The 24748-nt window shown below is 38.5% G+C and overlaps 1 protein-coding gene across 2 annotated transcripts in view; it reads left to right on the top strand.

Annotated features, from left to right (window-relative positions):
* The window catches only part of acox1 (acyl-CoA oxidase 1, palmitoyl), a 63047-nt gene that overhangs the window by 585 nt on the left and 37714 nt on the right, over window positions 1-24748 (top strand). Inside the window, exons 2-5 of one of the 2 annotated variants that reach the window (XM_059948918.1) lie at window positions 7243-7402; window positions 19671-19831; window positions 20863-20970; window positions 23936-24055. In XM_059948918.1, the coding sequence (XP_059804901.1) occupies window positions 7243-7402; window positions 19671-19831; window positions 20863-20970; window positions 23936-24055 (549 nt within the window). The remainder of the gene's footprint in view (window positions 1-7242; window positions 7403-19670; window positions 19832-20862; window positions 20971-23935; window positions 24056-24748) is intronic. The other variant, XM_059948919.1, reaches the window with a different exon arrangement.

Below are 24748 nucleotides of genomic sequence, written 5' to 3'. Positions count from 1 at the left end.
TTAATACCTTGGAGTTTCTGTGTTCTCTATGAAGAGTTGGCAGCCATATTCAGTAGAGACAAAAATAAAACAGTTTATCTATTTACTTTGTGTGTTGGCAGCACAATCTAAACCAGCCTGGTACCTGTGTGTTTTCTGAGTAATTTGATATCTTCCATTGAATTTTGGAACTCAGCCCTCCCTGTCTGATAACCTTTTGGGTGTTATCAATCCTGCTCTCTCAGACCTTGTCATTGGGGGGTGGGGGGGGGGGTGGAAGCTCTCCAACATTTTTGCACAATTTAAAATTCCTAGTTGAGGAGAATTTGGGGAGAGTGATCAAAGGTATTCTTGTCTAACATCTTTTGGGAACGTGACTATTTTAGAATAATCTAACTTCTATATGAAGTGTTTTGTATCAGAGTCTTAAAGGCTTGTTGTATGCCTCCACTCACTGGAATTCAGAAGAATGAGGGGTGACCTTATTGAAACCTTATTGAATGTTGAAAGGCCTCAAAAGAGTGGATGTGAAGAGGATGTTTCTTGTAGTGGGGGAGTTTAAGACCAGAGGACACAACCTCAGATTAGAGGGCTGTCCCTTTAGAAAGCAAAATCAGCTGTGGAGGCCAAGTCTTTACAAAGATTTAAGCCAGAGGTTGATAAATTCTTGATTAGTCAGGGTATGAAGGGATACAGGGAGAAGGCAGGAGATTGGGGGCTGAAATGGAAAATGGATTGGCCATGACAAAATGGCCTGATTCTGCTCCCATATCTGATGGTCTTGTGTGTACCTTCAGTTCAGTGAATCTGTACCAATCTTAAAGCACCCTTTTACACTAATCTTTCTTTAATCCCATTTTTATTGGCTTTGCATTCAGAAACATGCCCTCACCATTCATGAGATGCAAACTTAGTGGTTTATTAACATACCAGCTCATCTTTGGGGTATGTGAAGAAGCCAGAGGGTGAAAAGGAGAAACTGAGCTCGACATACACAAAGCACCCAAAGTCAGGTGAACCAAGATCCCTGGTGCTGAGAGGCTATGGCTCTACCAGCTGCACCACTCTGCCTTCCTCACTGATTGTAACATTTTAGCTGTACCTTGGTTATGGGTCAAATGATTTCTTTGGTTCATTGAGAACCAAAATAACTTATTGTAAAATAATCTTGGTAATGGAAAATGTGCCTATATATGTGCAATAACAAAAAGAATAAATAAAAACTGAGCAAAGGTTGTTCTCAATGGCTCAAACGCATGCTCAATGGCTTAATGATATTATGTCCTGTTTAGACCTTGAAAAAATTCATTATTCAATTCTTAATTCAGATATAAAGTTTCATAAGGTCTGGGGACCTTTTATTGAGTACTTTCATAACTTTCCTCAAGGTTTTTTTTTCAGTCCCTTTCAGCTTTTTTTTTTGGTAGTAGGCATTATTATCTTCTGTTTTCAAGTGTATTTACAGCTTTGGGGGTTTGAATGTCCTGATTTATATTCTCTATATTGTGTTGTGGTTGGTCTGGAGTTTTTTTTTGTTGTGGGGCTTGGGGAGGATACTAACTTTACATGACTTCAATTTGGGTGTTTTCTCAATTATCTTTTTTGTATTGTATTATTATTGTATGTTTATTTTGCACTGCATTAATTTTTTATTTTGGTTTGAGTTTTTTTTATTTGTAGTGTTGTAGAAAATGCATAAAAAATCAATAAAAAAAATGAGGAGGTAAATGGATACAGATGAGGAACCGAAGGAATGGGAGGAAGAAAAGAATTAGAGGATATGCTGATGAATTAATGAGAGGATGGTTGAATAGTCTGTGTTCTGTTGTAAATGCTATGACATTTATAGGGTATATTCTAGGCTTCCACATGTAGAATAGGACCTTTTTAACAAGAGAATGGCTTGTGTAACAGTAATTAAAAAAAAAAATTGGCTAAATTTGCATCTGAACCATTTCTAAATTAACACTAGGGGTATTTGCAGGATTGGAACGTGGCACACGTTCAGCTGGTGAATCAGGTTCCCTTTGTAAACCATATTGTTGCTAAGCACCCTAATTAGGTCAGCAATCTGGTAGATGTCAGGTTTCTGGTCAAAGTTAGCAAATATGTTGACTATGAAATTATGCAAAGATATTTTCTTAATTCACCTTAAATGTAGTTTTATGCAGCATTCTGATGCGTAGGGATTCATGGAGTAATTGCAGTTTAAATCTATTCTACACAAGTATCATGACTATAAAGTGAGAATGAAAAATGCTGGAGATGCACAGTGGGTCAGGAAGCAAGTGAAGCTGCTAACATTTCACTAGAGTACAGTCTCACCTGTGCCCTGTGCAGTTTAACAACTGTTGCCTACTTTTATACTTGGTTTTTTGTGCAATAACAGCCAACATTGTATTTGCCATCCTAATTATATGCCTTACGTGCATCTTTACTTCTCTGTAATTTATAATCAGGGTCTGCTAGATCCTTCTTCTATAACTACATTTGTATCTCTTCAATTAAACAATGTGCTGTTTTCCCCTCATATGTGCAGACATGTTTCCTCTGCCCTTCTCTGTCCATGCTAGCTGTTAAGTACCAATCTAACAATCAATGAGCTCATTCTGTGTTATTTTATGCTTTTAAATTGTCCTTGTCTGTTTTGACAATGTTCCCTCAGTTTCTTCTCAGTATTTTGACATACAAGTAAAAACATATCTTTTGAATTCTTTATTGAATTTATCAGTCTTTATAATATTAATAACTTGTAGCTTTGAGACCCTCACATGGAAATCTCTCTTCATTTACCTCTTAAAAGCCCTTTACAGATTTAAACTTCTATCAAATCATAATGTGTATGTGTGTATCTATGTGCTCTTAATGTGTATCTAAGGACCAAAAACAAGTCTGTCTTTTGATTCTTTTTTCAACATTGATGTGTATTTCATTTTCCTTTTTCCTAAACACTTTAATAACTTGAATACTCAAGTTGTGCAATGCACCCAAACTGCGAAGCAGTTGTATTTAACATAACATCCCTGTTTTGATTTGTATTTCTGTAGCTATAAATCCTGGAACTTAATTTCCTTTGAAATATGTAGCTTTAATCTTTGCTTGTTACTCTGTGTCTGTAACCCACAAATTATCTTGCTTCATTTAAACAGATTTCCAGGGAGTATACGAGAAAATAAGAATCAGGTTTAATATCACCGGCATATGTCATGAAACTTGCTGTCTTTGTGACAGCTGTACAATGTCATACATAGAACATAAAAGAGTACAGCACAGTACAGGCCCTTGGGCCCAGAATGTTGTGCCAACCCTTAAACCCTGCCTCCCATATAAACCTCCACCTTAAATTCCTTCATATACCTGTCTAGTAGTCTCTTAAATTTCACTAGTGTATCTGCCTCCACCACTGACTCAGGCAGTGCATTCCACGCACCAACCACTCTCTGAATAAAAAACTTTCCTCTAATATCTCCCTTGAACTTTCCACCCCTTAGCCTAAAGCCATGTCCTCTTGTATTGAGCAGTGGTGCCCTGGGGAAGAGGCGCTGGCTATCCACTCTGTCTATTCCTGTATTCTGTCTATCTTGTATACCTCTATTATGTTTCCTCTCGTCGTCGTCCTCTCCAAAGAGTAAAGCCCTAGCTCCCATAATCTCTGACCATAATTCTGCACCTATTGTCTATAATGCAAACTCTCTAAACCAGGCTGCATCCTGGTAAATCTCTGTACCCTTTACAATGCTTCCACATCCTTCCTACAATGAGGCGACCAAAACTGGACACAGTACTCCAAGTGTGGCCTAACCAGAGTTTTATAGAGCTGCATCATTACCCCACAACTCTTAAACTCTATCCTTCAACTTATGAAAGCTAATACTCCATAAGCTTTCTTAACTAGCCTATCTACCTGTGAGGCAACTTTCAAGGATCTGTGGACATATTACCCCCAGATCCTTCTGCTCCTCCACACTTCCAAGTATCCTGCCACTTACTTTGTATTCTGCCTCGGAGTTTGTCCTTCCAAGGTGTACCACTTCACACTTCTCTGGGTTGAACTCCATCTGCTACTTCTCAGCCCACTTGTGCAACCTATCAATGTCTCTCTGCAATCTTCAACCATCCTCAACACTATCCAAAACACCATCAACCTTTGTGTCATCTGCAAACTTGCCAACCCACCCTTCTACCCCCACATCCAGGTCGTCAATAAAAATCACGAAAAGTAGAGGTCCCAGAACCAATCCTTGTGGGACAACTCTCACAGCTAGTCACAACTCTCCACAACCCTCTACCTTCTGCAGGCAAGCCAATTCTGAATCCACCTAGCCAAACTTCCCTGGATCCCATGCCTTCTGACTTTCTGAATAAGCCTACCATGTCGTACCTTGTCAAATGCCTTACTAAAATCCATGTAGATCACATCCACTGCACTACCCTCATCTATATGCCTGGTCACCTCCTCAAAGAACTCTACCAGGCTTGTTAGACACGATCTGCCCTTCACAAAGACATACTGACTGTCCCTGATCAGACCATGATTCTCTGAATGCCATCTCTAAGAATCTTTTCCAATAGCTTTCCCACCACGGACTTAAGGCTCACTGGTCTTAATTACCTGGACTATCCCTACTACCTTTTTTTGAACAACATTCACTTCCCTCCAATCCTCCAGTACCATTCCTGTGGACAGCGAGGACATAAAGATCCTAGCCAGAGGTTCAGCAATCTCTTCCCTCACCTCGTGGAGCAGCCTGGGGAATATTCTGTAAGGCCCTGGGGACTTATCTGTACTAACATATTTTAACAACTCCAACACCTCTTTTCCCTTAATATCAACATGCTCCAGGACATCAACCTCACTCATATTGTCCTCGCCGTCAAGTTCCCACTCATTGGTGAATATCGAAGAGAAGTATTCATTGAGGACTTCGCTCACTTCCACAGCTTCAAGGCACATCTTCCCATCTTTATCTCTAATTGGTCCTATCTTCACTCCTGTTAACCTTTTGTTCTTCACATAATTGAAGAATGCCTTGGGGTTTTCCTTTGCCCTACTCGCCAAGGCCTTCTCATGCCACCTTCTTGCTCTTCTCAGTCCTTTCTTAAGCTCCTTTCTTGCTACCCTATGTTTCTCAATAGACTCTTCTGATCCTTGCTTCCTGAACCTTGCGTATGCTGCCTTCTTCCATCTGACTAACTTCTCCCATGGTTCCTTCACCCTACCATTCTTTATCTTCCTCACTGGGACAAATTTATCCCTCGCATCCTGCAAGAGATCCCTAAATGTTGACCACATGTCTATAGTATATTTCCCCGCAAAAACATCACCCCAATTCACACCTGCAAGTTCTAGCCTTATAGCCTCATAATATGCCCTTCCCTCATTAAAAATTTTCCTGTCCTCTCTGATTCTATCCTTTTCCATTATAATGTTAAAGGCCAGAGAGCAGTGGTCACTGTCCCCCAGATGCTCACCCACTGAGAGATCTGTGACCTGACCCGGTTCGTTACCTAATACCAGATCTAGTATGGCATTCCCCATAGTCAGCCTGTCAACATACTGTGACAGGAATCCATCCTGGACACACTTAACAAACTCTGCCCCGTCTAAACCATTGGAACTAATCAAGTGCCAATCAATATTAGGGGAGTTAAAGTCACCCATGATAACAACCCTGTTATTTTTGCTCCTTTCCAAGATCTGTCTCCCAATCTGCTCCTTGGTTTCTCTACTGCTACCAGGGGGCCTACAGAATACTCCCAACAGAGAAACTGCTTCCTTCCTTTTCCTGACTTCTACCCATACTGACTCAAAAGAGGATCCTGCTACATTACCCATCCTTTCTGTAGCTGTAATAGTATCCCTCACCAGTAATGGCAGCCCTCCTCCCCTTTCCCCCCCTCTCTATCCCTTTTAAAGCACTGAAATCCAGGAATATTGAGAATCCATTCCTGCCCTGGTGCCAGCCAAGTCTCTATAACGGTCACTACATCATAATTCCATATATGTATCCAAGCTCTTAGTTCATCACCTGAATGATGGAAGCCGCTTTTCTGGGGCACCACTCCTTGACGATGTTTTGGATACTATAGGGGCTAGTATTCATGATGCAGCTGACTAATTTTACAACTCTCTGCAGCTTGCTACATAAGAAATAGGAGCAGGAGTAGGCCACCTGGCTCATCGAATCTGCTCCACTGTCCAAAATCTACTCCCTGAATCTTGAAGATAGGTCCCCTGGTTCTAGTCTCACCTACCTGGAGAAACACCTTTCTTGCCTCTATCTTATCTATCCCTTTCATAATTTTATATGTTTCTATAAGATTTCCTCTGTCTGAATTCCAACAAGTACAGTTCCAGGCAACTGAATCTCTCCTCATAGACTAACCCCCTCATCTCTGGAATCAACTGGTGAACCTCCTCTGCACCACCTCCAAAGCCAGTTTATCCTTCCTCAGGTAAGGAGACTAGAATTGCATGCAATACTCCATGTGCGGTCTCACCACTACCTTGTAACAGCATAACCTTCCTGCTCTTAAATTCAGTCCCTCTAGCAAAGAAGGCCCATATTCCATTTGCCTTCTTGATAGCCTATTGCACCTGCAAACCAGCCTTTTGTGATTCATGTGCAAGCATCCTGTGCAGTAAACCTACCCCACCCCTCCCCATTCCAGACAGTGATGCAGCCAGTCAGAATGCTCTCCATGGTATATCTGTAGAATTTTCAAGTGTTTTAGGTGATAAACTGAATCTCCTCAAAATCCTGATGAAATGTAGCACTGTCCTGCTGCCTTTATAGCTGCATCGATATGTTGGGACCTGGTTAGATCCTCAGAGGGTTCTTGAAATTGCTCACTCTCTCCACTTCTGATCCATCTTGGAAGATTGCTTTGTGTTCCCTCATCTCGTGCTTCCTGAAGTCCACAATTAGCTCTTTGGTCTTGCTGGTGCAAGGTTGTTATTGTGACACCATTCAACTAGTTGGTATATCTTACTCCTGTATGCCTAAAAGTGTTTAGGCTATAGTTCTTTGATCTCTTTATGGAGGTAGTTGTATAGTGGAATGGCTTGGTAACTGGTGCATGATGTGGAGTGCAAGTGATACTGAATGGAAAAAGTATTTTTGCTTGGTATCATTCTGAATTCCATCATATAAAACTTCACCCAATGATCAGAGCTCCACATTGATCAACCACAATAATCTGTTTGATGCCTGATTGGATTTTCTTGTACTGTGCTTTCAGTGCTTGTTTTCTTTGTTTTAGAATCTCTTGCACTTAATGATCCTGAGCTCCAACATGAAGACCCGAACTTCATGACCTATAGTGAGCGTTATGATGTAGCAGTGAAGAAGAGTTCTCTGATGGTTAAAAAGATCCAGGAAAATGCTATCTCAAACCCAGAGGAAATCATGTTCTTCAAGAGGTGTGTACTGTAGAAAGCTCGATGATCCAGTTTGTACACACTCTCCCAGCATGTTGGCTTGGTGGAAAGCACCTGTTCCTGTGTACTTACCTTGTGTACTTTGGAGAAGGGTCTGATTGAAGTTTTTAAAAATGTTAAAAGAATTTGAAAGTTTACAATTAAAGCTAACATGTTTGAGTCAAGTTAGGAAGAACCTTCTGCCCCTTTACATGGTGTTGGATTTTGAGTCTTTATCTGAATATTGAAAACTCAAATAGTTTCTTGATGAAATAAGCTAAAGTATTAATTGGTCTGAAAATGGGTGAAGGCTTCATAAACCTGAGGTACTGCATTCAGTTGTGGCCACTCCATTATAGGAAGAATATCGAGCCTTTGGGTAGGGCGTAGAAGACATTTACAAAGATGCTGCCTGAATTAGAGGGGTATGCTCTAAGGCGAGGCTGGGCAAACCTGAGTTGGTTTATTTGGAGATTTGATAAGAGTTTATATGATTATGAGAGGCATAGATGGAGTAGATATCCAATATCTTTTTCCCAGGGTTGAAATGTCTAATACTGGAAGCCATGCATTTAAGGTGATGGGTGCAAGTTCAAAAGTGATGTGTGGGGCATTTTATTTTAGACAAAGTGTTGGATCCCTGGAATGTGTTACCTTTGGAGTGGTGATAGCCATATATGAAAGAGGTGATTAAGGCCAGTGTGCTTTTGAGTAGAATGATGTGAAGTGGGTCAGAGTACTCTTGTGGTTTGCATGGGCCAGCGTCCAAAAATACTGTTTGCCTGCAGTGCCACTCGGAGGTTACAGAGTAATTTGGGAAAAAAAAAACACATTTGGTACCGTAGAATCTTGTAAAAACAAGACACTGACCACTTGACAACTAGTCTGCAGTTCTGCTACTAGAAAGCTTTTCAAGTTTTACCTACCCAGTAATTCAAGTCAAGCTATTCAAATTAGGTTAGATGTGTTAACTACACTGCTTACCATGTATATTGTTAAATATAATTTCTATTTCCATCTGTCTCTAGCAGATTTGAATTTGGTGTGCAATTATAGATTTGATGTTAAGTAGTGTAGGTTAATAAAGGGAATGTGTGGTAAATTGAGGCTATGCTGAGTACTTAGAAATAGAACATCTTTTGTCTTTTGGTTTGAAATTAAGGCACCTTCTCTGTTAGATTAATTGATTAGCAAATTAATTATTTATTATTTATTAGTAAATTCCAAGTACCCTGCATTCCATCCATTGTTAGTTAAATAATACGATGACACTATGTCGAGGATATTGGATGCACTCTAAGACAAGAGGGCACAACAGGTTTGAAGAATGTCCATTTAGAACAGATGCGGAGAAATTACTGTTGTCAGAGGGTGGTATATCTGTGGAATTTGTTGCCATGAGTGGCTGTGCAGGCCAAGTCATTGGGTGGAGTTAAGGCAGAGATAGATAGGTTCTTGATTAGCCAGGGCATCAAAGGGTATGGGGAGAAGGCAGGGGAGTGGGGATGACTGGAAGAATTGGATCAGCCCATGATTGAATGGCAGAGCAGACTCAATGGGCCGAATGGCATACTTGTGCTCATAGAATTATAGATAGACTGTAAGATCTAGTCCCAGATGGGGAAATGGATGCATATGTATTCTGTTCATAAGACATTTCCTCTGTGTGGAGAATGATAGATGTTAACATAGGACTGTTTCATAGTGTCTGTTTCCTTTATATAATCTGACCTTACTTTTTGACCTTTGCGGCACTTAATTTGAGATTTTATAAATTAGATCAAACAAGTTAATTGCATGTGCTTAAAACAGTGAACCGGGGGAGGAGTTTCAAGATGGCGACGTAGACATCTGCCTTTTAGGCGCTCTTCATTTTTTAAGCTATAATCACCCTTTAATCAAATCTTTTCGTACTTAATTACATGGGTTGATATTTACGATTTATTTCTTTTTTAAAATAATACTTGATTTAATTTTTTCAAACTTAAAATGTCTGTACCTAAGAAATCGTCTAAAGACCCTATATCTCTCGATGCAATCTCTAGTCTTCTGGACACTAAACTTGCAAGTCTGGAAAATAAACTTACTGCGAAAATGTCTGAGCTTGAAGAAGTTGTTAGATCGTTTGATACCAAGCTTCAATCGCAGGCAGCAGATATTGAATGGCATGAAGAAAAGTTTGCGACTCTTGACAAGTTAATTTGTGAAAAAATACGTACAATCGAAACTTTGGAGGAGAAGGTACGGTCGACTGCTAAAATAGTGGAGCAGAATAAGTTTAAAATCACCGATCTTGAAAACCGATCTCGCAGACAGAACTTGCGTATTATCGGATTTCTCGAAAATGTTGAGTCTGGTGACTTAACTGACTGGTGACTGTTTCTGGTGACTATTTCTCTAACTTATTGTGGGAAATTTTTGGCGAGGACGCTTTGCGGGCTAAACCTACTATTGATCGTGCCCACAGAGTTTCGAGATTTTCGGCTGCGAGAGACAAGCCACGAGCTGTGATTGTCCGTCTCCATTATCCTCGGGAGAAAGAGCTTTTAATTCGATTAGCTCGTCAGAAAGGTATGATTTCTCACAGAAGCAACAACTTTAGTATTGTTGAAGATTATTCATTCGAGGTGATGAGGGCGAGAATCGCTTTTAAACCGGTGATGGCAGAGATTCATTCGATTGGACTGAAACAAGCTTTAAGATACCCAGCGAATCTCAGAATTACGTTGAGTGATGACAGTCAGCGCTTCTTTAATACTCCGGAAGAAGCGAAGAAATTCTTTGAAGAATATCGGTCTTCTAGTACAATTTGAACTATGTGTTATGTTGAAGAATTTTTGGAGAGAAGATGCCATTCCGTTTTAGGCTTTAACTTATGAAGCTGCGGTCTTACTTTGGTCTGTAGACATGTTTTTTTTTATTATCATGATTTACAGATGCTCTTTTAATTTTACTATAATGTCTTTTTTCTTAATTAATTTTTTTTCCTCTGGATTAGATATACATGTTAAAACTTTGTAATAATGATTTATTTTTTAAGATGTCGTTTCTTCTTCCTATAAGACTTTGCTTTTCGTAAGCGTTTATTTGCCTGTATTTGAGAATGGGACGAATGTTTTGAATTTTTGGACCTTTTTTTTATATATATATTGTAGTGGTTATTGAATCCTTTTTTAATCTTATTTTGATGACCTTTTTTTAAAAAAAAATTTTTTTTTTAACAGTTTGGTGAATTTATATTTATATTCTGTAATATGGTCTTTTCAAAATGTCGTTTCTTCTTCCCATAAGTCTCTGTTTTTGAAACGTCATTTTCTTATATTTGAATATGGAATCTTTTTTTAAAGTCATATTACACTATTTTAAACTTCAATGGTTATCCTTTTTTTATTAATTATTTTTTGCTTTTTTTATATTATTTTTTCACTGTGATTGATATATATTCTTTCTTTTTACAACCCTGTATTTATATCTGGGTGTTATATAGTTTCTCTTTTCTTTCTTTTCATGGAATTGCCATCTTGAAAATGGGGGCAATATTAGTGTTAGTTTGTGCGCCTGCCTCTTGGCTTTTTTTCGTGGGGTTGGGGGAGGGGGTAGGGATCTTTTTACATGCTTTTGCTTTTTATTTTTTTGCTTTTAGTTTATGGGCCGACTTTAAATTATTAATATTGTTGAGGTGTCATGTTCTCCGGTTGCTCCTGAATCATTTTCCTTCTTCCTGAATTATGGGTTATGTGTCTTTTTAACCTTTTATGATATATACAATTAATATTGGCATGATGGATAAGTCTATTAACTTTATCTCTTGGAATACTAATGGTTTAAATCATCCGATTAAACGTAAAAAAAATATTTAAAGTATTCCATAGACTAAATGCTAATATTATTTTTGCACAGGAGACTCGTATTAGGAGGGAGGATAATCAACACTTTTTTAGGTTCAGGAAGGGTCAACAATTTCACTCGAATTGTACCGCCAAAATTAGGGGTGTGTCTATTTTTATAGACCCCTCAATTTCGTTTACACATCATGAAATTATTTCTGATCCACAGGGCAGATTTTTGTTGAAAGCTGGTTCACTTTTTAATCGAAAAGTGGTTCTAGTTAATATTTATGCTCCAAACTTTGACTGCCCTGAATTTTTTAAACGTTTATTTACTTCCCTTCCTAATCTAAATGAATATATGTTGATAATGGGTGGAGATTTCAATTGTTGTCTGAATCCTTTGATGGATAGATCTAAACCTATCCGAATTCTTCCGAATAGATCAGCCTTACTTATTAATTCCTTTATGGTTGATTCGGGAATTACTGAAATATGGCGGTTTTTGAACCCTAAAGATAAAGAATTTTCGTTTTTTTCACATGTATATCACAGTTATTCTAGAATTGATTATTTCCTTATTGATCATCGTTTATTAACAGATGTTACTGATTGTAAATATGATTCTATTGCCATTTCGGATCATGCACCTTTGAAGTTATCTATCAAGATTTCGGACTTTTCCAATAATACTAGATCTTGGAGACTTAACGCTACTTTGCTTCGAGATCCAGAATTTATCACCTACATAAAACAGCAAATTGACTTGTTTTTCTCAACAAACTATACTGAAGAGATTGACAGAGGAATACTTTGGGACTCTTTTAAGGCTTTTATCCGTGGACAAATTATCTCATATTCCGTTGGTAAAAGAAAACAAAGATATTTAGATATTACTTTATTAGTGGATAAAATTAAAGAAATTGATAAGATTTATTCCGTGACTCCTACCAAAGAACTTTATAAGAAGAGAGTTGAGCTTCAAATGGAGCATAGTATTATTATCTTCTTCAATTGAGAATCAATTAATTAGGACCAGGGCTCAATTTTATATCCATAGTGATCGAACTGGTAAATTGTTAGCTAAACAATTAAAAGCTATTTCGACTAAGCGACAAACTATTAAAATTTGTAAACAAGACGGTAATCTGACTACTGATCATAAAGAAATCAATAACACTTTTCAAGATTTTTATAAATCTTTATATCAATCAGAATTTGATGGTGATCTGTCCATGATGGATAATTTTTTTAACAATTTGAATATTCCCAAACTGACAGATGAAGATCATAGCTTGTTCGATGCTCCTATCTCTATGGCTGAAATAGGAGAGGCTATCTCATCAATGAATTCAGGGAAAGCTCCTGGTCCTGATGGTTATATTATAGAATTTTTAAAAACTTTTTCTTCTTTGCTTTCCCCTTGGTTATGTGAAATCTTTAATGATGCATTTGCTAAGAAGAGATTACCTCAGTCTTTTTATGAAGCTACTATCTCTCTAATTCTTAAAAAAGATAAGGATCCTACTTTATGTGCATCTTATCGCCCTATATCACTATTAAATGTAGACTCTAAGATTCTTACAAAAATTTTAGCTATTAGGTTAGAAAAGGTACTATCACAGATTATTTCAGAAGACCAAACTGGTTTTATTAGGAATCGGTATTCCTTTTTTAATGTTAGAAAATTGATTAATATAATTTATACTTCATCACCCACAACCCCAGAATGTGTTATTTCATTAGATGCTGAAAAAGCTTTTGATAGAGTTGAATGGACATACTTATTTAATGCTTTGAGATATTTTAATTTTAGTCCTAATTTTATATCATGGATCAAACTAATATATTATAAACCTGTTGCTTCTGTTCTTACAAATAATTACAGATCCTCTTTTTTTCAATTATCTCGTGGTACGAGACAAGGTTGTCCCTTAAGTCCTTTATTATTTAATATCGCATTAGAATCTTTAGCCATTGCTATTCGTGAATCTCCTAATATTTTTGGTATTACCCGTAATGAGAAGTTATACGAGTTATCATTTTATGCTGATGACTTGTTGTTATATATTTCTGATCCTGACAGGTCTATTCCCACTATTTTATCCTTGTTGGCTCAATTTGGTAGTTTTTCTGGTTATAAATTAAACTTGGATAAGAGTGATTTATTCCCTTTAAACGCGCAAACTTTATTGAATGACAGGATACCATTTAAAGTTGTTACTGATAACTTTATCTATTTAGGTATAAAAATTACCAAGAAATATAAAGTTTTATTTAGACTGAATTTTTTACCAATGCTTCATCAAATTCAACAACTTACTACAAGATGGTCTCCCTTATCCTTATCATTAGTTGGTCGGATTAATGCTATTAAAATGATGATTTTACCGAAATTTTTATATTTATTTCAAGCCTTACCAATTTTTATTCCTAAATCTTTTTTTGATAACACTGATTCAAAAATTTCCTCATTTGTGTGGCAAAATAAAAACCCCAGGCAGGTTAAGTAAAAGGCAATTACAAAAATCTAAAAAAGATGGTGGTTTAGCTTTACCTAACTTTAGATTTTACTTTTGGGCGAATAATATTCGTAACTTAATATATTGGAAATTAGATTTGGATTCACCATTGTGCCCACAGTGGGTAAATTTAGAATGCAGTGATGCACAGGGATATTCTCTATTCTCCGTTCTTGGTTCTTCTCTTCCTGCTGATTTAGTTAAATTCAATAAACAGATATCCACCCCTGTTGTCAAACATACATTACGAATTTGGTTTCAATTTCGTAAGTTTTTTACTCTGGAAAAACTTCGTTCTTGATAGCCCTATCTTACTTAATTTTTTTTTCAAACCTTCTTTGACAGATCAAGCTTTTAGCATATGGAAAAGGAAAGGTATAAAATGTTTTCGTGATCTTTTTTTTGAAGGTAGTTTGATGTCTTTCGACCAACTTTCCAACAAATTTAAGTTACCTAAATCTAATTTTTTTAGATATCTACAAATCAGAAATTTTTTACATAAAGTTCTACCATCCTTTCCCATTTCAACTTCAATAGATTTTTCAGGTTTGATTTTTACCTTAAATTCTTGTCAGAAGGGATTAGTGGCTTTTATTTATAATATGATTATGAAGATACAACCAGAAATATCAGGTAGAATTAAACAAGAATGGGAAAAAGAACTTCAATATAATATATCAATAGAAAAATGGGAAAAAATTTTACAAATGGTTAATTCTTCTTCTATATGTGCTAAACGTGCTTTAATACAATTTAAAATTGTACATAGAGCTCATATGTCTAAAGATAAGCTTGCTCGATTCTATTCTCATGTTAACCCTCAATGTGACAGATGTCATTCAGATGTGGCTTCATTGATCCACATGTTTTGGTCATGTCCCACCTTATATAACTATTGGAAGGACATATTTGCTACCATTTCCTCAATTTGGAATATTGATTTACAACCTCAGTTTATTACTGCAATTTTTGGTAAACCAAATGAGGACGGTAATCAGTTTTCCCCTTCAATTAGACGAATGATTGCTTTTGTAACATTAATGGCCAGAAGGTCTATATTACAAAATTGGAAAGAAGTAAATCCTCCTACCACGTTTCAGTGGTTCTCTCAAACTAATTCTTATCTGAGCTTGGAAAAAATTAGAAGCACTATTTTTGACTCATCAATTAAATTTGAAGAAACTTGGGGGACAGTTCATTCGACATTTTCATATGAATTAATCAGGCCTCTTCCAGACCTTCTCTCTGTTTATTCTTGTTCTGGTATGGAGTTCCGGAGTTTTTGACACTATCATATACATATAAACTGTTATTATTGCCCATGTTAGTTTAGTGTTTTTTTTTCCAATATATATTTTTTTCTTGTATTTAATTTTTTTTTCTTTTGATGATTATTCTTTTTTTCATGTATAATTATTATAGGCTTGATTGATTAATGTACTATTTTTTGTTGATATTTTAATAGGATATTGTTATCTTATTAATTTAATTTCAAGTCTACTGCATTTATAACCTATTCATTATTATGTTATGTTTTTTTATATATATAAAAAACACAGTGAACCATAAGCAACACACACATGAATTTTGGAGAAACATAGCAGATCAGGCAGCATCTATGGAAATGAATAAATAGTTGATGTTTCGGGCTGAGACCCTTCTGTGAGCAGTGAATTATGTTATGGTAAATATGCAAGACCTTAACAAGTACTTTACGACTGTACTTGAATCTACTAGTTATTCCATTATTTTATGAACTTATTTTGGAAATTGGTTAGAACCTTGTTCTCCCTGCCCTGACAGAGATCTTCCAAACCTTCAATTTTAAATTGGATTTGAATGTCTTAAAGTTTAGCAGAATAGCGCTATAGACAATTGGTCATATTATAGTTAGTATATTTAATGCAGTGCTTAAAAATTGAACTAAATAATGCTCATTATTTGAACCCAGTGAACAGCTTTTGTACAGTAATTATTGTAGTTCTTTTGGAACCAAGGCCGATAAGAAGAAAGCCCCTTTGTCAACAGCTTTTAAACAGCTTATAAGAATCCAGTCTCCAAATTAACCTAGCCATGTTTAAACTTAATGCTTTAAATGCTATTCATGCAAAGTGACACTTTATTGCTTTTCATAACTTGAGTGCATTCCAAAACCCTTTACAATGATGACTGCACTTCAATATTAAATAGTCATACAGTCATAGAAATGTACAGCACAGAAATGGGCCCTTTGCTCATCTCCTACCATGCACAAAACCATGCTGACTGTCATTAATCAGCCCATATCTATCCAAATACTTGTATATCTGGTCCCTTAGAATACCTTCCAAAACTTTCCCACTACTGATGTCAGGCTTACTGGTCTACAATTTCTTTGTTTATTTTTAGAGCTTTTCTTAAACAGCGGAGCAACATTGGCTATCTGGTACTTCTCCTGTTGCTAAGGATAATTTATATATCTCTGCTAGGGTCCTAACTATTCTGCATTTGCCTTCCACAGGGTTCGAGGGAACATCTCGTCAGGTTCTGGAGAATTATCTGTCTAATTTGCCTCAGGACAGCAAACGCCTCCTCCTCTGTAATCTGAACAGGGTCCATGAAGTTGATGCCACTTTGCTTCACTTCTATATACTCTGTGTCTGTCTCCTGAGTAAATACAGATGCAAAAAAAATCATTTAAGATCTTCCCCCAGCTTTTTTGGCTCCACACATGAATTACCATTCTGGTCTTCCAGAGGACCAATTTTGTCCCTAACAATCCTCTTGCTCTTAATACATCTGTAGAATCCCTTAGGATCCCTTTCACCTTGTCTGTAGCCGCATGCTTTCTTTTATCCCTCTTGATTTATTTGTATTCTCTTGCATTTCTCATAAGCACCTTATTTGTTCCTACCTGCCTATACCTGCTATACACCTTTTTTCTTAACCAGTGCATTAATATCTCTTGGAAATCCCTAGGTTCCCTACACCTGTTTTCTTTACCTTCTATTCTAACAAGAATGTACATGCTTTGAACTCTCAAAAATCTCACTTTTGAAGGCCTCCCACTTACCAAGTACACCTTTGCCAGAAAACAGCCTGTCCCAATCCACACTTGCTAGATCCTTCCTGATACCATCAAAATGGGCTTTCTCCAATTTAGAATCTCAACTCGCAGACCAGACCTAATATTTTACATATTGACTTTCCATCAGGTGGTCAAAATACCATTAGTTTCAAAGCGGTCCCCAACACAAACTTTTGTCACCTTCCCTGTCTCATTCCCTAGCAGCAGATCACTCTCCCTTGTTGGACCTTCTATGTAATGCTTAAGGAAACTTTCCTGAATGCATTTGACAGACTCTATCCTATCTAGTAACACACACAAAATGCTGGTGGAACGCAGCAGGCCAGGCAGCATCTATAGGGAGAAGCACTGTCAACATTTCGGGCCGAGACTCTTCGTCAGGACTAACTGAAGGAAAAGATAGTAAGAGATTTGAAAGTGGGAGGGGAAAATTGCAAAATGATAGGAGAAGACTGGAGGGGGTGGGGTGAAGCTGAGAGCCAGAAAGGTGATTGGCAAAAGGGATGCAGAGCTAGAGAAGGGAGGCCTAGGGAGAAAGAAAGGGGGAGGGGAGCACCAGAGGGAGATGGCGAACAGGCAGAGTGATGGGCAGAGAGAGAAAGTAAAAAAGGGGAAGAGAACTAAATAAATCAGGTTTGGAGGAAGAAGGGGAGGTGGGGCATTAATGGAAGTTAGAGAAATCAATGTTCATGCCATCAGGTTGGAGGCTGGCCAGTCGGTATATAAGATGTTGTTCCTCCAACCCGAGTGTGGCTTCTCCCTATAGAAGCCCGAAACGCCGACAGCACTTCTCCCTATAGAGCTCGAAACGTCGACAGCGCTTCTCCCTCTCGATGCTGCCTGGCCTGTTGCGTTCCACCAGCATTTTGTGTGTGTTGCTTGAATTTCCAGCATCTGCAGATTTCCTCATGTTTGTCTATCCTATTTAGTCCTTTTTACAGTATGGGAATCCCAGTCATTATGAGTAAAGTTAAAATCATCTTCTATATTAACCTTGTGTTTCTTGCAACAGTTTGTGATCTGTATGCAAATGTGTCCCTTTAAATCCCTGGTCTCATGGGAGAACTATAATATAGCCCTATTAATGTGGTCAATACTTTCTTATTACTCAGTTCCATCCATAGCACCTCCAGACAAGTTCTCATTTGTCCTGACTGAGCACTGCCATGACATTTTCCATGGCTAGTATCACCATCCCCTCCTCAAATCCCTCCTGCTCTGTCACGTCTAAAACAACGGAACACCGGAATATTGAGCTGCCAGTTCTGCCCCTGCTGCAACTAAGTCTCATTAATGGCTACAATATCATAATTCCAGGTGTTGACCCATGCCTTGAGCTCATCTGCCTTTCCTACGATGCTTCTTGCATTGAAATGCTGCAGCTCAGAACATTAGTCACACCATGCTCAAGAACCATTCGATTCTTGATTTTTTTGTCTGAGGTCTCCACAGCCTCACCATTATATGTTCTGACGTTCTGGTTCCTATCCTCTGGAACTCTAGTTTAACCTTCCCTGTGCAACACGCCCCATCCCACCCTGCCCCTCACTCCATGCAGTATTAGCAAATTTTTTTACTAGGATATTATTCCCCTTCCACTTCAGGTGCAAACTGTCTCTCCCGTATTATTGTCATCTGTCATGGAGTTGTTTTGCAGCAGCAGTAAGTGGAATAGATGTACTGTAAATTCTAGTAAATATTAAATTAGTGCAAAAAATAGATGGTGTTCATTGCTGACCCCTTGATATGGACTGGTGTGTGACCCTTGACTTCCCTTTCCTGAAGTCCATAAACATTTCCTTGATTTTACTGACGTTGAGTGCAAAGTTGTTACACCGTTCAACCAGCTGATCTGTCTTCATCACCAGATTCTGCCAGCAGCTGTCATAAATGCCATTTGTGCTGTGCGTAGCCATGTAGTCACGAGTGTAGAGATAGTAGCAAAGTGGGCTAAGTGCATGCTCTAGAGGTGTGCCTGTGAAGATGGTCAGTGACGAGATGTATTTCCAATCCATAATGACTGTGGTCTCTCAATGAGGGAGTTAAGGATCCAGTTGCAGAGGGAGGGGCAAAGGCCAAGCTTATTGATTGGTACAGAGGGAATGGTGTTGGTATTATAGGATGCCCCTCAATGTGATGTCACTTTGATGCAAACTATATATCATACTTTTGAGAGCCCCATGTTTCAGTGCAACCAAAAAAATCTAGTTAGCAAATGCAGGTATCACCAAAATATCAGCAAAAAAAAATTCTCTCTTTGGGTTAGTGAGGTATAGTTTAATCTCAACAGTCTGTTTGATCCATGTTTCAATGAACCATTTTTGAGTCACTTTGCATGACCTTTTTGTATGATCCCTATGGTTCTTTGTATGTTATCAGTAGGTTACTGGAATAGATTTTTTGATTATCACATATGAACCAAAGATTATATCTCAAGTTATTATTTGTATAATACTGTATATGTAATATGTATATAATATATAGTATATGGTATTATTAGGTTATGTTCCTAGTCTCGGTTTCAGAGAAAAGTACTTAGATTTCATGCCGTAATAGTTGACTCAATGGAATAAAGCTGACCAGAGCTCAAGAGATGCCATGCTTCAGAAGAGGACACAACATGATGGATGCATGACAATCTTGTGCTCAATTTCAATTTGTGCTTTATTTTTGAAATTCATTCTTTTTTTTGCATTAAACTGATAAGAATTCAACCATGATAGACTGTTGCTGCATGCAAGAGTTAATCCGATTACTAATGAAACTCAATGGCTGTGTAGCTCCTTCTCACCCTCTGTGTTCCTATGTCTGTATGCCTCTGTCTCTTCCAGTAATCTCTGCCTGTGTTTTTATAGGTATGTGCATCGTGGACGGCCTGAGCCTCTAGATCTCCACCTAGGCATGTTTCTGCCCACCATTCTCAACCAGGCTACTCCTGAACAACAAGATCGCTTCTTCATGCCAGCTTGGAATCTTCAAATCATTGGCACCTATGCACAGACTGAGATAGGCCATGGTATAGTACATGCTACAATGGTCTAGACTTCTTGGGCACGTCAGAGTATAAAGCTTCTCTGGGATACTTTGCCTACTTTGTCAGGGAATGGGTAGTTTAGTTTGCATATCAATAGCTCCCACATTAATTCTCTTAGTAGTCATACATTAGAGTTGTGAGTCAGGTAGTGGAAGTTTCCTTTGCTTCTGCTTAACTGTTTCTCACAGTTTCTCACCTGTTCTGCATGTAGGCATTTAGTACTGAAGTTCTTGCCTATGTGTTTTGCTATTAGTTCCGCATCTCATAATGATTACAATGAACTATCAGCAGAGCGTTACTACATTATGCTAATTATGTTACATATGTTACATTATAATGTTACATTATGCTGCTGGCATTTAGGGCAACAATGAAGGCCCTCCATCTCTGATGGTGTTCAGGGCTTCCTTCATCGTGTCAGTAGCTTTCTCTTTGTTTTCACTTCTGTTAGTCATGCAAGTCCTGGGTGGAGACTCAAGAATACTATCACATTCAGATGTAGAATAATTCGTCATTGCTCTTTCTTTAACAATTTTGTTTAACCCCTGAACCTGGAGGACCAGTGGACCACTCTCAGTCTGGCCTCTACCCATTGACCTGTTTGGCATGGGTGACCCTTCCAAGAGCCAAAGCACAAATCCCTGACTCCTGCCAACATAGCTCTCTAGGTTATTGAGGCGCTCAAGCCTCCGAATCATGACAAAGTTGTGGTCCTCTTGGAGGATTGCCAGAGTACAATGCCTTTAACCATAGCTGGTTTAATGTATCCTGTCCACATTATCTGGCTTGCATGATTCCCTGTCTATGTGGTGAATTCACCTGAGCTGTTTTTTACTTAAAAAGGTATTTCCAATTCGCCCTCAAGGAACTAAGACCAGCAGCAAAAGTTGCCTTTCCTGTGTTGCCACATCCCAAGAACAACTACATCTTGAACAGTGAAGTTGCTTTGCTTCTATTGTGTTGTGCACTGTGAGTAGGGTAGTTCCTGCCAATTTTTGGGCTGTCATTTTCAGGCACATTCATCCGTGGTTTGGAGACAACGGCAACATATGATCCTTCCACCCAAGAGTTTGTGCTGAACAGCCCAACTGTGACATCAATCAAATGGTGGCCTGGAGGATGTAAGTGAGCACAGTGATGTTTATTATTGAGTGGAAGATTCGCCAGCAGTAAATGTATGCATTACTTAGCATTTTACATTCATTTTTGGAATCCAGGTGACATTGGCAAGGCCAGCATTTATTGCCTATCTCCAATTTCCCTGGAGAGTAGTAGTGAACTACCACCTTGACATGCTACTGTCCTTCAGGTGTGGGAGTGAATTAAAGGACTACAACCCAATGACAATGCAAGATGTGCTATATTCCTGAGTCACAATGGTGTGTGACTTGGAGGGGAACCTGCTGGATGTGGTGTCCCCATGTCCTTGCTGCTAGAGGTCATGGGTTTGGGAGGTGCTTTCAGAGTAGGCAGCACTACATTCTGTAAATGACACGCACTGCAGCCACTGTATATTGGGGTTAAAGGAAATAGGGTGGTGGTTGATTGGATACCAAACGTGTGGGCTGCTTGAGAATATTTATCTTCAGAAATGGAAAGGTATTCAATTATACTTCTGATTGGTAACTATCCACCCAGTAGATGACAAAGAGGCCTCTTGGGGTGGGGTGGATTTGAGGGTGGAGTGTGGGGGGGAGGGATTATTCTTGACTGTACTGTTACAACCAAGGCATTTATATGCCTGATCCATTTGAATTTGTGATCAGTGGTGATCCCAGGATATTAATATGAGGGGTTCTGTGTTAACATTAAATGTCAAGTGTCAGGGATCAAATTCTTGCTTGTCGCAGATTTGTTATTACTTGTCACCCTGTGGAGCAGCTAGGATTTGGATCAGTAGAAACATCAAGTAGAAACGGTGGTTGAGTTAGTAAAAGTGCAAGTACCCAAGATGTCCCACAGCACATGCAGGAATTCAGTCCCGGAGCTTTCAGAGAGACTGGTTCGGAGAGTAGATAGAAGAAACAGACTTTGAAGTCACCAGCTTTTCAATAGAATTTCTGGAAACTTTTACATAATAAACTTGCACCAAATTATTCATCACTATTTTCTTTCATCATGTATAATCTAGATAAAATGTTTATAGTTGCAAAGGTTTCAGTCGTTTTTCATGGTGGGTGATAGAAATTAATACAGTTGGCCCTCCTTATCCATGAGAGATTGGTTCCGGGATCCCTCGCGAATACCAAAAAACGTGGATGCTGAAGTCCCTTATTCAACTTGTCTCAATGCGGTGGACCTTAGGACCCACTGGAACCCCAGACCTTACTTAATCTGTCTCAGTGAGGTGGACATTAGGACCCGGCGGCAGAGCTCTGAATCCGCAGTGTTTCTGTTCACGAAAATAATCATGATCACGATTCAAAATAAAGTAGAAATAATAAAAAGCCATCAGTCATTAGAAAGGCGTTAGGATACGTTGGTCAATGAGCATAACAATTTTGAAGGATAAAGTGAGAAAGGCCCTGCCCCAATGAAAGCTACAATTACAGTTGGCCCTCCTTATCTGCGGATTCAGCATGCACGGATTCAACCGATTGCGGATCGGGAAAACCTGGAAGTTCTCTCTTCAGCATTCACTGTTTGAGCATGTGCAGATTTTTTTTCTTGTCATTATTCCCTAAACAATACAGTATAACAACAATTTACATAGTATTTACATTGTATTGTATATAAGTAATCTAGAAATGACTTAAAAGTATAGGCAGTCCCCGGGTTACGAATGAGTTCCATTCCTGAGTCCGTTTTTAGTCAGATTTGAAGTTGGAACAGGTACATCCGGTATTATTTAGCGTCAGTTAGTCAAACGTTTTCTTAGTATATAGTACATATTTTACCATTCTATGCATATAAAACACTTAAGAAACATATGTATTTCAATAATTAAACCATGCATTGCTTAGTAATATTTGTAGCTTTCATCAGGGCAGGGCCTTTCACATGCTCCATTAAAATTGTTCCGATTATTGACCGACTGTAGCCTAATGCTTTTCCAATGACCGATGGCGTTTCACCTCTTTCTGATCGCTTTATTACCTCCACCTTGTTTTCAATGGTGATTATTTTCGTGAACAGAAACACTGTGAATTCAGAGCTGCGCCGCCAGGTCCTAATGTCCACCTCACTGAGACATGTTAAATAAAGTCCGGGGTTCCGATGGGTCCTAAAGACCACCACACTAGGACAGGTTAAATAAGAGACTTGAGCATCCGCTTTTTTTGGTATCCGTGGAGGGTCTCGGAACCAATCCCCTGTGGATAAGGAGGGCCGACCGTATTATTAAGCAATGCAGTAGTTTAATTATTGGGTTTTGGGGTTTCGGATTTTTGATTCTCCCGGCGTTGAAACATACGTTCTAAAGCATTTTATATGCATAGAAAGGTAAAATATATACTATATACTAAAACAAACCTTTGACTAACTGACGCTAAATAATACCGGCTGTACCTGTTCCAACTTACTTAGCAAGAGAACTTCGGATTTTTTAAAATCCTGATCCATGATAACCCACGCACAAACTCCCATATACTTTAAGTCATCTCTAGATTACTTATGATGCTTAATACAATGTAAATGCTATGTAAAATAGTTGTTATACTGCATTGTTCAGGGAATAATGACAAGAAAAAAAGTCTGTACATGCTCGAACAACAAGTGCTGGAAGAGCACTTCCGGGTTTTCTTGAATCGCGGTTGGTTGAATTCGCGCATGTGGAACTCGCGAATAAGGAGGGCCAACTGTATTTTTAAAAAGAAATTGAAACTTTTCATATAAACTCTTTAGTTGGGTTTTGGAGATACTTGAATAGCTCTTCCAAAGAGTTAGTGCTGGCATGTGACCATATGGCAGCCTCCACTGTTGTAAGAATTTTGGTTATACAACTACATTACTATCAAGTTACTTGCTGTTTAAATCCCATTCTCCTGCTCCTTAAGAGGAAAGGTGAAAAGAGATTTTAATTTAGATATTTACCTTTTTCTCTGCTTGAATTTGCTCAGTTGTTTATCACCTTTTGTTTTCTTCTAGTGGGGAAAACTTCAAACCATGCCATTGTCCTCGCTCAGCTTTACACCCAAGGCCAGTGTAAGGGGCTGCATGCTTTCATTGTGCCCATCCGCAAGATGGGCACCCACGAACCCTTGCCTGGTAAGGAATATGATCAACATTGTCACTGGTTTGGATCCACATTCCCCATGTCACCTTGCTCTGCACATGCTCCAGCTTCTTTTTCTAAAGCTACAGGCTCTTGCTGAAGCCCCGCTGTTTCATCATTCAGTTTGACTGGTGTCCAACAGCAGCTAGCAAGATACAAAGACCAAAACCTTGCTTCTTGTGTTGAGGTACAGATCAGCCAGTAACTTAACAGTAGGATGGGTTATATGGTCTGCTACTTCAGTTAGTGAGCTTCAACAATGCTAATGTTTAATCTTTTAAAGTTTTATGTTGGGTTTGGTAGGTGCACAAATTTTTTTAAATTTTAGACTTATTTTTCACATCCATTTTCTCTGTGCCAAGCTGTGGTCTCCATTGAGATTGTGACTTGATTGCTCTTTAAGTTCACAGAGATGGTTTTGGAGACGGAGGGAAGTTAGGAGTCAGGTTAGGGTTTAAAGACTGATGTAGAAGAGTCAGAGGTCAGACTTCTTTGCATTCGAAGTCCAGCGACATAGATCGGTGATGAGGAAGGCATTGAGGGCTCTGCTCCACATTCAAAAGGCCAGCGATGCGGACATGGGATGTAGGGTGTCCATGGTTGTCAGGCTGTCCCAGGTCAGTGTATCAGTCTGAACAGGAAGCATGAGGGCAGGTCAGTCAGCGTGCTTGGAGTTTGAGCTGCAG

The sequence above is a fragment of the Hypanus sabinus genome, chromosome 23, assembly GCF_030144855.1.
Source record: "Hypanus sabinus isolate sHypSab1 chromosome 23, sHypSab1.hap1, whole genome shotgun sequence".
Taxonomy (NCBI): domain Eukaryota; kingdom Metazoa; phylum Chordata; class Chondrichthyes; order Myliobatiformes; family Dasyatidae; genus Hypanus; species Hypanus sabinus.
This window is presented reverse-complemented; position numbering and strand designations above follow the sequence as displayed.